The sequence below is a fragment of the Beauveria bassiana genome (assembly GCF_000280675.1).
Source record: "Beauveria bassiana ARSEF 2860 unplaced genomic scaffold BBA_S00004, whole genome shotgun sequence".
NCBI classification, from domain to species: Eukaryota; Fungi; Ascomycota; class Sordariomycetes; order Hypocreales; family Cordycipitaceae; genus Beauveria; species Beauveria bassiana.
In genome coordinates, this window is record NW_007930839.1 from 1,135,056 (window position 1) to 1,147,499 (window position 12,444).

At 55.7% G+C, this 12,444-nt stretch overlaps 3 protein-coding genes across 3 annotated transcripts; 1 reads left to right on the forward strand and 2 right to left on the reverse strand.

Moving 5' to 3' along the window:
- Window positions 1–55: 55 nt before the first annotated feature.
- BBA_02149 (phosphate metabolism protein) lies at window positions 56–2,857 on the reverse strand (the record flags this gene model as incomplete). The annotated part of the gene is made up of 3 exons (XM_008597246.1): window positions 56–2,519; window positions 2,582–2,708; window positions 2,767–2,857. 3 exons carry the CDS (start codon window positions 2,855–2,857, stop codon window positions 56–58), a joined length of 2,682 nt encoding a protein of 893 aa, XP_008595468.1.
- Window positions 2,858–6,265: 3,408 nt separating this feature from the next.
- BBA_02150 (GNAT family acetyltransferase, putative) lies at window positions 6,266–6,987 on the reverse strand (the record flags this gene model as incomplete). Its single annotated transcript, XM_008597247.1, has 2 exons — window positions 6,266–6,510; window positions 6,567–6,987. 2 exons carry the CDS (start codon window positions 6,985–6,987, stop codon window positions 6,266–6,268), a joined length of 666 nt encoding a protein of 221 aa, XP_008595469.1.
- Window positions 6,988–8,948: 1,961 nt separating this feature from the next.
- BBA_02151 (uncharacterized protein) lies at window positions 8,949–12,383 on the forward strand (the record flags this gene model as incomplete). The annotated part of the gene is made up of 1 exon (XM_008597248.1): window positions 8,949–12,383. The coding sequence occupies one exon, from the start codon at window positions 8,949–8,951 to the stop codon at window positions 12,381–12,383; it is 3,435 nt and encodes a 1,144-aa protein (XP_008595470.1).
- Between the last annotated feature and the right edge of the window lie 61 nt (window positions 12,384–12,444).

Here is a 12,444-nt window from a genome sequence, read left to right on the forward strand (position 1 = left end):
AAGAATACACACACACACACACACACACACACACACACATCCCCCAACTTCTCCTTTAGTACTCGGGCTTCTCAGTGTAAATAGGAGGGCGTGCATTGTCCTCGTCCCAGTGCATGTTGTTCTTTTCGTCGAGGGTGCAGCCTGCGTCGGAGATAGGGATGACCTTGGATGTCTGAGCAATCTCCTGCTTGGAGACACCGGCAGCATCCTCGGGGATCCACAGGTCGGGGGCCTGCTTGTACACGGCAGGAGGAAGATAGGCCTGGGCCTCGGACTCGGGGGAGATCTCGTTGGCGACGTCGTAGTCGTTTGCAGGGATGAGCCTCTGGAGAACGTGGTAGTCAGAGTAAATCCAAGGCTTAAGGAACCGCTGGAAGATGTTGCCCTTGGGCTTGGCAGCGGTAGGCGCAGTGGCCGAGTTGCCGTTGGCATGGGTGCCGTTGGCGCCGTTGCTGGCGGAGGCAGCGTGAGCTCCGTTTTCAGCAGCATTGGCCTTCTTGTAATCATAGGCATCACCTGTGGCAGCACTGCCAAGGTGTCCGGATGCGAGCTGGGACTCGACCTCCAGACTGGTGGGGATACCATGCAGCAGAGGGGCAAAGGTCTTGAGGAGAGTAATGTTGTACAGGATGGTGAAGAAGACGAAGACACCCATCAAGACAGCGGGCCCTGGGGTCTTTGCAAGGACGAACAAAGCAAAGATGCAAACCTCGCCGAGGTAGACACCAACAAAGAGCTGCTTGAGGGCGCGAGGGTAAATGAGACCCTTAGTGTCGACAGTGGTCTGGCTGACAAAGATCAGGTTGTAGCGGTAGGCGAGGTAGAAAAGGAAGAGACCAAGAGTGGACCAAAACAGCATGAGGGGGGCGATGACCGAATAGGTTATACCGATGACGACAATGTTGGTGTAGACAGGAAGGACGCTGCCCCAGAGAACACCAGCAAGGGTGGTCCACTTCTCGAAGAGAGCACGGGGGGTGCCGGAGAGGTACTTGTAAAGGAGTCTGAAGACAAAGAGCCCGACGACCTGGGTGAGCGTGCCAATGGCAATGGTCAGACCCTGAACGATAAAGTACGAGATGTAGAAATTGGAGGCCTTGGGGATGTTGGTAGCAAGAGCAGGAAGAATCTGCGAGGTGTTCTGGGCGATCTGAACGATGGAATCGGCGAAAGCATTGGTCATGGTGCGAATGAGGAAGACTTGAATGACCTGGAAGATAAAGTACGATTGCTGGGTGAAGAGCTCAGCCTCAGTGTTGGTCTTTGCGCCAGCGAGGTGAGAGAATCCACGCATGAAGACGGGGACAAAAGACATGAGGATGGCGAGAGCAACAGAGGGCAGCAGGTTGGAGACAACACCGAGAATGACGGGGGGGATAGATCCAATCCAGGTCAGGCCGGGGAGAGACTTGATGGTGTTGACGGAAGAAATTACACCGATGATAGCAACAGGAATTGCCCAGAAGACGATAAGAGCGGTGACGGCGGCGTAGACGGCATAGCGGCGGATGACCAGCTGCCACCATGGCAGACCAAGGTTCTTCCAGATGACATCCTGGGGTTGGACGCCAATGGCCTTGGGTTCCATGTGGAGGGCAGTGTGGTGGCTGACACTCTGGTAGGCATCCTGTGCTTGGCGCTGGGTGTTGAACTCGATGAAGACGGCGGGCACCTTGGTGTAGTTGCCAGCGAGGTACTGATTCTGGGCGGCCTGGATCTTGGGGATGCTTTCTCTGAGCTCGGAGCGGCCCCATTCAATGGTGTCGACCTTTTTGCCGAGGAGACCGAGAAATCCAAGACGGTGAGAGGGGCGCTTCTTGTCGGGAATCCAGCGAGAAGCAATGTTACCGGTTTCGGCGTCGTGGGTGACGGCAGCCTGCTCCTCGGCATTGCCACCATTCTTCTTGAGTTCCTTGGCGCGGGCCTTGTTGACGGCCTTGATAAGGCTGACCTCGCCCTTTTCGAGCTTGAGAGCGGTCTCGTCACGCTTGGTTACGGCTTCATCGAGCTCCTTGATATCGCCGGCAATCCAAAGGCGACGAATAGCGCCAGGGTACATGGCCTCGAGACGGGCCTCATCGAGGTAGTCCTGGGGAACATTGGTGAAGAGGACGGTGCGAGCCGAGATGCGACGAGCATAGTTGGGATGGTTGAAGAAGGCGTTGCGGATGTTGATGTAGAAGATGAGCTCGCGGGTAATCATGTACATGACAAAGCCATAGACAACCCAGCCAACAAAGCAGTGAGCGTAGTAGTAGTTCTTGTGGGTGGAGGAGTCGACATTGCTAAAGGAGAGAATGTCGAGTTCGGCCTGGCCACCACCACCAGTCGCGTTGACGGGGAAGAGAATGGGCCAGGTGATGCACAGACTGACAAAGGCGATGATGGTGCAGACTTTGAGGTAGCGAATGAAGAGGTAGGCGTCGAGGCTCTGATGGCGCAGAGCTGTCTCGTCAGGGATTTTCCAGAAAGGACCAATCCAATTGAACCAGCCCTTGGGCAGAGCAGGCGACCGTTCACTGGCCGGGTTAGAATCGTTCGCATTTGCGCTTGAAGCACGGAAAAAGCCAATTATACTTACTATGGGCGCAGTGAGCCGAGATATGCTCTCGGCTCGTAGAAGCGCGTCTGAGAACGTCTGGCAACGAGCCAAATGACGAAGTAGACTGCTGAGACAACCAAGACAGGCACCAGCGTCGAAATCATGCCTGAATGCAGGTTATTAGCTGGTGAGATGAGGCAGCGAATAGCGGCATAGTGACGAACCCGAAAGCGAAGACGACGTAGTTGACTGGCTCGATCCCTGGTTGGGATCTTTGGCGAGAGCATCGTTGATCCAGCTGATGAAAGCGCCCATAGCAGGAGAGTTGTCGACTGCTTCGTGCAGCGACTAGACGACTGCTAAGGTTGGTTCGCGTTTGCGTGTAGGGAGGGGATGAGGCTGGCGATGCGCAGTAGCAGGACGGGGTATCGCAATTGACGTAGTATAGAAAAAAAAAAAGACAAGACGCTCGAGCGGTGCGTGTGGGCGAGCCGTAGGGGTTTTGTCTATGCTGCTAGCAGTATCTTGGTAGCGCAGGGCGAAACACCAGCGTTCGTGTACGGGGGAGATTTGAGTTTATGGCCAATCTCGATGGTGTGTGACCTTGGTGTTGCCAGGACCGTGAGCGATGGGACGCTTTGTTAATTGTTGACGAGTCGTAAATACTGCAAACCGGAGGAAGGCGAGACACTATGCGATGCACGAGGCAGCGACTGCGGCAAGTTTAAACAATCGCTGATTGTTTCAAGGCACTGAGGAAGTAATGAGCGCAAGGGAAATTAATAAGAAGCTGGGCCAGCAAAAGGAAGCTTTATTATTATTATGGTCTACGAGGAGGGCCAGGGAGCCAAGGCTGCAGACACGTCAAGAGGGTGCCCTAGCAGGAGGTACATTGGGGGAGGACAGTGTCAACGACGTAATTGTAAGTCAAGTTGTCTTGGATAAGACAACCATGGTGCAGCTTGACGCTGGTAGACGACGACTCGGTACCTCGACTTGCAAACGTACGGGTGGACAGCCGGTGGGGCGCCGGGTGACCGCTCAGAGGTGGATGCCGATCTGAAGCTGGGTCCAAGTGGGTCAATTGAGACAAGGAGAGCTGAAGCAGCGCTGCCCTCTGTGTTGTCAGGGCATGTGAGAGCCAGATGAGCCTGACGCGCTGGAACTTGCAGGAGGCTTGCAGGACCGATATTGTGGCACAAAGTGCCGAAGCAGCCAAGCAGTCTCTATACTGCATTTTGTTGCAGAAGAATCTAGTCGAGACGGAAAAATAAAACAAGTACTTCGTAAGCCGGCTCAGTGTCATCTCGCTTTTCTGTGAATATTCAACTTGCCTGCTGATAATCCGTACTATTCACGTCGTTGATCACACAATCATACAGTAGCCAGACAGACCCCCACTAATTTGTACAGAGGTGAGAGGCCACCACTCCAACCCATGAGCACGGCATGCCCAGCCACACCAGCCCAGCAACGAGGACTGGCAACCCAAAAACGGCGTCATGGCTTTCGCACGATGCGTGCCTGTCCCATGTCACTGGCTTTTTATCTGCAATATTCTCAATACTTGGCTGCTTCTTACCATCCTTCATCTCTACATCGACATTTTGATTTTCAATTTTTCCAATTCCTCGCTTTCACACGGATGCTCTGCGTCTCCACTAACATATGGACATGCAATTTTAAAAAATTTACTCTAGTACTCTTTACTCTTTGCCTCTAACCGCGCCCGCTCACAGATGGCCGCCATCCTTCGGGATTCCAGTTCTCCAAGCTCCTCATTCCCCCTGTATTTTATGAGCACTGGCACTATCTGGGCCACGATGAACTCCCCACTGCTTGCCAATTTTCTTCGCCCCACCTCGCAAGATAATGGACTCACAGAGCAGTTTGCAGTTGATGATGACGGAGCCGTTCAATGCAAAGAAGGGTACTGGTACTCCGTAGCACAGGAGCCAATCTGGTTCCATTACTTTATGACTCTGGTGCTTGTGTAGCCACACTGCAGGTATGTACTCAAGCTGTCAAGTACTTGTATCCTACCTAGACAGTGTCTTGGCTCCCACATCCCTGCCCAGCTGGTCTTGACTCTGCAGCGCCACATTCACTGCCACATCGACACAGCTGGCAAGGTCCTCCACCTGGCCCCTGGACTGGCAACCGAAAGAGCTTGCCAGTTGCCGGTTGCCAGTTGCCAACTGCCAGACTCCCAAAAGTCAATTCGTCCGTTTGCTCAGCTTCATCTGTTGATATTCTTCACTCTGTCCTCTGGCCTCACCTTTTCAACCCCCACCACACTCCCTTCAACAACACCCTAGACGCCACCATCCATCCATTCATCAACGCCCACACAATCAGACATCCCTTTGATCCCTTCCACCCATCAGCCATGCAGCCATGTAGCCATACGCCATGCCTCCATCCGGACCATGCTGGCATGCCAACCCTCACAACCCTCGGTTCAACAAGACCCGATTATTTGGATGCTGTGGATTTGTGGTCCCAATTGCAAGACATCACCCTTCATGCCTGCGTCATTCCCTTACCCCTGTCGCCGTTCGCCTCAAGCCGCCATCAACACCATAATCCATTGTCTTAATGACCACCAAATACTCTGTACATATAACCATCAACACACTTTCACACTTTCTGTACACCGCCGTCACTACAGTTGAAACACATATCGGTGCCCGACTACACCCAACCGTTTTCACCCTCAACTCGCCATAAACAACCAGCCCATCCAGCTTGGTTGCCCAATCCAGCCAGCCAGGCTAGTCGACATTGTCACTCACTCGTAGACATGCATTGTAATCGTCATGGCTCGTGGGCACGTCCAACCCCAGAAGCCTCGGACCATCTACCGCGCCTCAAGGAATCCTGTAGCCGAAAAATCTGCGTGGCGCAAATTCGGCAGGGTGGAGAGCAAGTCTCTTTCCGGCGGTCGATCCGTCCCTGTATGCCCAGGAGCACCTTGGCAAGCACACGATGACAACCGTGACAATATCGAGTGCAACACGTCTGAAGACAAATAATAGCTCGAATAATATGGATTGCGAGCCGCGAGCCATAACGGTAATTTACGATTTATGCTTGAACTCTCATTTGCGACGTACCAGTACCTGCCGATGGGTGGCCAGGCTCTCTCGTATGCTCGCTCTCAGACTTGGCGTGTTTGGCGTGCAAAGGCTCCAAACCTTGTCCAAGGTGGAAACACCACTCAACTCCGGTTGATCATGACATCACCATCACCACCTGCTCGACTTTGCGAATGGGCTTTATCCGTTGCACTATGACCGTTTCTATCAGATACACCCACGACCATTTCTCATGGCAGTCATGCATCAGCTTACTAGTAGTGCTTCTCGCCCTATCGCGTCGATCTCGCCGTTGTGTTTCCCAGCCTCTCGTTGTGATTGTAAGAAGACGATAGGCTTGCCGATTCCAGGTTTCATTATTCAGGCGTTTTGAGAGATTAGGAAATAAACTGTCACTCAGCCACGAAACACTCTGCGCAGCGTTTTGCCGCGTGACGAATGGGTTTTCCGTACAACTTTGCGCGAGCTATCGTCAAGCAATTCACGTACGGTTAATAATCAATCTCAGTCGTGTTGCATCGAGATGAACTTTATGAAGATGATAGTCATCACAATGTCCAAGTCTAGCTTGTCATACTTGTACGTCCATGTTTCTTCAAGCGCATATGCATGCAATTGATCCCGTCTATTCGTTCGAGATTCGTCTATACCCCGGCCGCCTCTTTATCATGCCGTGATGCGGTGTATCGAACAACATAAAAGAGCCCAAATCTTCGAATCCCACTGCTTGATATAGTGGACGACCCGCGGGTGTCGCAATCAGGTACACGTCCTTGTCTTGCTCTCGGGCCTTTTCTAGGCCCCAATCGAGCAGCATCTTTCCGATTCCTCTGCGCTGTTGGCCTGGATCGACTCCCAGGTAGTCGAGATCTGCTTCCTGTCAGTCGACGCATGCACAACCTGCAAACGGCCCCGTCGATACTCACACCACATGTGCTTTGCGCCATCCTTGCCGAGAAAACCCAACGTGGCCTCTTCACTCACTCTTCGCAGCTCCTTGTATGCCTCTTCATCCAGTGTCTCGCACGGAACGAGTTCCTTGGACGCGGACTCGCCCGCCTGTCCCTCGGCCAGTGGCTCTTCCCACATGGAGAAGCCGACAATCTTGCCGTCGAGCTGCTCGTCCGTCACGACCATCAGCGTGATGCGCTCCGTGTTCATCTTGATACCCTTGCGCGTCTGTCGCCACGCAATCGCGGCATTCTCGGGCTTGGGCACGGCCGGCTGCAGCCGTGCGGGAAAGAGGTTGCGCGCAATGGCATCTGTGGCAGGGTCAAAGGCGGCCGTAGCCACGCGGCCAATGGCGTCTGTATCGGCCTCGGTGGCCACGCGCATATGTAGAGGCATTTTGCGCTGTGTAAAGTCAGATGCGATTGTAAAGGATGTGTTGTAGAATCACGCAATAGCACACCATGGCCGTTTTATACCACCCCAGTCCCGGCTCCGACGTGGTGACTCTGTTGGCGCGCCCTCCGGAGTGGAGACAGAAGACCCGCGGACAGGCGCCGCTCCGGTATGAATCACAAATTTTGGTGCAAGTGTTGCCGGAGCCGGGGCTCATTCTGACTCTTTATCGGCGATAGCCCAGTGGTTTCGAAATCAGACGCCGAACACATGTATCAATAACGCCGAAATGGAGTCTTGAAACGCCGATCAGACATCAAAGGGCTACAGCTTTGCGCTGCGGACGCTTGGAGCAACTCTACAATGAAGACAAGTTGGGATGACTGTTGCTTGCCGATGACTCCTTGACAATCGTGCCGTGTCGAGACCTGGGTTGCTATCTGTTCTATGAGCATTTTTGCTTGTTTATTCGCCTCTCACGTCACAATTGTGTGCTTCAAACGCATTCCACGTTTTGTAACATGAGGTTGCCGTCTGTTGGTCGCAGGTTGAAGAAAAACTGGCGCTAAGGAGCTACCGTTATGGCCGCTTTCGTCATATCAACTAATCTGAATACAAATTATCTGGAAATGCGTCAACACAGCGTCGCGTCACCCGGCACCCAGACCTGTCTAGCCGGATAATTAGAAGGCACTCACTCGCTCAAAGCATATATTCGGATGCAATTGATCGGTTTCAGTGTAGACTTCCGTCGTGATGGTCTGTCCGCATTCTTTGGTCGAGTGCCACTCCGGCTCGTTTTGCATGAGTAGTAGCCGCTGAAGATTGAGTCAAGCATATTACAACGTGAACCTTGTTTTTTGTGAATCCAGTTCTACGCCAACTTGGACACGCCGGGGAGCACGTTTCTTCATCGAGATTTTGGCTTACACTACCGAGCTAGAGGTGCGCCAGCTTGCTCGCAAAAAGAAAAAATGCCATAGCGCACTCTCAGCAGAGTACCGTAGAGTGAAAGCATCTTGTTCGTGTTCTTTCGAAATCATATAGACTTTGATCGCCGCGGGAAAAACCGAAATCGCTTACTGGTAGTGTGTTCGGGACGCAACTCCACACCACCCTCGTGATGCGGCATCCCCCGGGCAACCACCGCAGAAAAAAACAAAGCACCACCATCCTGCCCACCATCCCGCCCACCACGCTGCTCGAAGAAGTCGAAGACACACGCATTGGGAGACAATAGGACCGTTCTCGAACCACCGACATCGCGTGTCCACTTGGATTATATGGTGGCTAGACCAGACACCAGACCAGTGGATATGCTCATCTTGGGATGCGGCGCCCCGTTTTACCACTACTTTGGCTGGCGTAACCAGCAGAAACCTTGACTGCGGTGGTCGATCAAATGAATCATTTGATTCTATTCGTCCATTTGCATCATAATCCGTACACAAGTCCAAGTGGCACTCTATCCCTCGCTTAGCTGACCAGCCCTCCCTCTTCGTTGCTACTTGTTACCAGGACCCCCGCTTTCTTGGTCTGAATATAGACACCGGACCGGCGAGACATCGTTTGTGCTTCTCAGTCTGCTTTGCACAGGGCATAACCCAGTCTTGACTTTCACCCTTGACTTGTCGTCTGTTCTTGACAATTCTGGCCCTTTATTCTTTTGATTTCTTTCTTTTAGCAGCCTGGACTGCGCTGACGTTGACAAGTCGTACCATCGTGTATGGTCCCTTTTTTTTTTGTTTACTTTGACAGGCTGGTCGCACAGCTTGCTTCTCAGCAGTCACACATACGTGGTTTGCTATATCGGGCCCGACGAGCTCGACCAAAGACAGATTGCAAACTCTCAACCAAGAAAAAGCGCAGGCATCATGATTTAAAGAAGCGACGTCGACCGAAATACGACCAATCCCGTTACTCCTTGACCATACATTCGCACTATAAACCCGAGCACATCACCGATGACCACATCGCATCAGCGTCCCCGCGCTGTGCGACGGTCCAGACGGCGGCCACTCTCGGTAGTCCTGCTCGCGCTGCTCTCGGCATCGACGACCGTGGCGGTGCACCAGTTTCCCTATGTGCCGACGCAGATTTTCACGCCGGCCTGCTTCAGCAAGTCGTCCTGCCACGGCGCCGGCCAGACGTACATGTTCAAGCAGGCCGACGACGGCAGCGTACAATTTCTCTCCTTCGACTACAACAACAAGCTCAACGCCGACCTCAATCCCAAGGTGCTCTCCAGCCAGCTGCCCTTCTTGCGCGACGCCGACCCCGCGACGGCCTTTGGCGCCGTTCGCACCGCCAATGGCTCCGTGCTGGTCTACACCGGCGTCTGCGGCGGTGACGCAGGATCCGTCTGGTCTTTTGATGACAGCAAAGACAGCGCCACGACCGAGGGCGGTGGTGCCTGGACGAAGCGTACCACCCGCAACACGGCCAAGAACACGAGCCCCGGCGGCGCTCCCTTCTTCCTCGGCGGCACACTGGCCTTCACCGCCAAGCTCGCGCCCGTCATGGACCAGCCGACCTTGTACAGCTACGGCGGCATGTGCGAGACGCCGGGTACTGATGCCAAGAACTGGCAGGCCAACGCCAACTACACCAAGACGATGCTGAGCCTAGCACCAGGCAGCAGCGATGCGCAGACGGACTACGATGCCTTTATTGCATCGACGGCCGGTCCACGCTCGCCGTTTGCCGGATTCACGCTCACGCCCCAGCCGCCCTCGATTACCAACATCTCAGGCACCGTGACGCAGAAGATGACATATATCCTGCTCGGCGGGCACACGCAGACGGCATTCATCAACATGAGCACCGCAGCGGTGTGGAGCTTGCCCGAGCAGGCGTGGTCGTACATCGACATCAAGCAGCCCGTCGGCAAGACGGCCAATGCAGAACTAATCCGCAGCGGCAGCAAGAGCAGACGGGGCGACGACGTCGACGTGCCCGAGGTCACGAGCCGATCCGGCCACACGGCTATTCTCAGCCAGGACGGAAGCGAGGTCGTAGTCATGGGCGGCTGGGTGGGCGACGTGAGCACGGCGGCAGAGCCTCAGTTGGCGATCCTGAAGATGAGCCAAACATACAACTCGTGGATGTGGGCGGTGCCGGATGCGCAGCCTGAGGGCGATGCTATATACGGCCACGGTGCTGCTCTGCTGCCGGGGAACATCATGATGGTCTATGGTGGGTGGACGATTAACGCGAGCGACAGCGCGTCAGCGAGCAAGAGAGCAGCGCCCGATACCGCGAGATTCCTGAACCTGACCTCGATGGCGTGGACCCAGGAATATAAGCGACCGCCGCCAAGTCCAAGCGACCCTGACGCCCCGAGCATCGGTTCGAATGATCAAGGCTCAAGCAATCGCTCTCGACAACTCGGCCTAGGCCTAGGTCTGGGCCTTGGCCTGGGCTTGCTGCTGCTCATCGGCGCCATTGCGCTCTTGTGCTGTCTCCGCCAACGCAAACAGCGCAACGAGGTGAGACGTGACGAGGCCGCGCAGGCCATGGCTCGGGATGCCGAGTTCTTTAACGATCGCGACGATGTCATGGAGCCGCCAGCGGGCTATGGTCAATGGGGCTGGTTCGGCTCGCGCGACAATCACAACAACCAACACAGCAACTACAATAATAGCCGGCAGACGTACAGCGAAAAGGCACAGGGCGGCTACGAGAGCCTGTCCATGAGCGGTGCCTCTGGCGAGCAGCAAAACACGATTCCTAGAAAACCTGTCAGCGGCCAGCTCCGTGGTGGCTATGTGCCCTACCTGCCGTCGTCCGACGCGCGAAGAATGTCCAACTTTTCCTCGCCCCCGGGCCAGATTCACCCGATTCTAGAAGATGACGAAGATGAAGACCACTTTCGCGAAAAGGAGCTCCTGACGCCCTCGTCGGAAACGCACCCGGATCCGTTCCAGACCCCGCCGGGCACGAGTTACAATGCTGCTGCGGCGGCGGGTGTAGGCGCGGCGGCGGCGGGTGCGGAAGCCATGTTTGCCATTCCGAGCCGTGGCACGCCGAGCCCCGAACGCCCGGATCGTGAGGTGCAGGAGTGGTCGTCGGAAGCGGACGGGGGTGCCGAAGCGCTTCTAACAAAATATGCCCGCAACCGCGCTGGCCGAGGCTCGCCGACGCGTGGGGACTGGCACCACCATTCGGCGCATCACGACGACGACTCCCGAAGCGGCTCCAACTTGTCCGAGTCGACGCGCAGTGCCGCGGACAGCTTGCTCGCAGGCGCTGGTGTATACCATAAGAAGGCCGCCAGCTCCTCGTCCGGTAGCTACCGCACGGCCAAGTCTGGCTTTGGCAACCTCCAAGCCGAGGCACCTGGTCTGCTCCGGGGAAGCGGCTACGATGAGTACGATCACATTCCCGTTCCCGGATCGCCCTCGAAGAATAAACCCCGACGGACATGGCTCGGTTCATTACGCCGCGTCTTCTCTGGCTCTGAATCAGCCTCCTCCCCCGGGGTGTCGGAGCGCGAAGAGAGCCCCCGTCGACCGTCCCTGGAGCGCGTCAGCGCCGATTACGAGGCTCCTCTCGCAGGCGTCAGCGGTGAAATCCTGCGAAGGAAGCAGGGCCGCGGCGGCTGGAATCTGAGTGACCCTCCGCAGAGCGAACATGACGTGTCGGATTTAGACAGCAGCAAGCGCCGCCTGAGCGGTACGGCTGCCGCGTGCGAGACTGACTGGGACATTGAGCGCGCCATTGAGCAGCGTCTCGTACAGGTCATGTTCACGGTGCCCAAGGAGCGGCTGCGAGTGGTGAACGCCACCGACAACGACAATAAGGACGACGACGACAACGACGACGACGACGACGACATGCCGCCGCCGCCGCCGCTGTCCATCACCAAGCCCAAGCCCAAACCGAGCGCGCTGGTGCTCGACCCTCCACGTATCCGCGAGCCGCAGACGGCCGAGGTGCTGGACTCTGTGAGCCAGCTCTCAAGCGAGTCGTCTGGGCAGCAATCACACCAGCAGCTGCCCCCGCCGCAGATGGTGGTGCTGGGACCAAAAGACGACACGACGCACACGGGCGGCAGCCAGATGTCACCATTTATAACGCCGTCGCTGCGCAGCCTCACGCCCGTCACGTCGTACGGCAAGCGTTCCGGCGAGCACGACGACTTGGACCGCGAGGCGATGCTGCGCATGAGCCGGCAGGGCGCGCTCGCGGAGAATGGTCTGCTGCGCGAGCCTCGACTCAGTCACTCAACCGACGGCGACGACGACCGCCGGCGCTCGTCCATGGCGGTGTATGGCACGGCCGAGGCGGTGACGCTCGAGAGGGCGCGCGCCAAGTCGAGGGTGCTGCAAATGGTGGACTCGATTGAGAGTCGTGAGGCGAGTCCGGAGCGCAAGGAGCCATCATCTCCTCTGACGTGAGCGAGGATGAGGAAATTTGCATATTTTCTTTTTAGTATTGTTAAGCTTGGAGTTGTTTTTT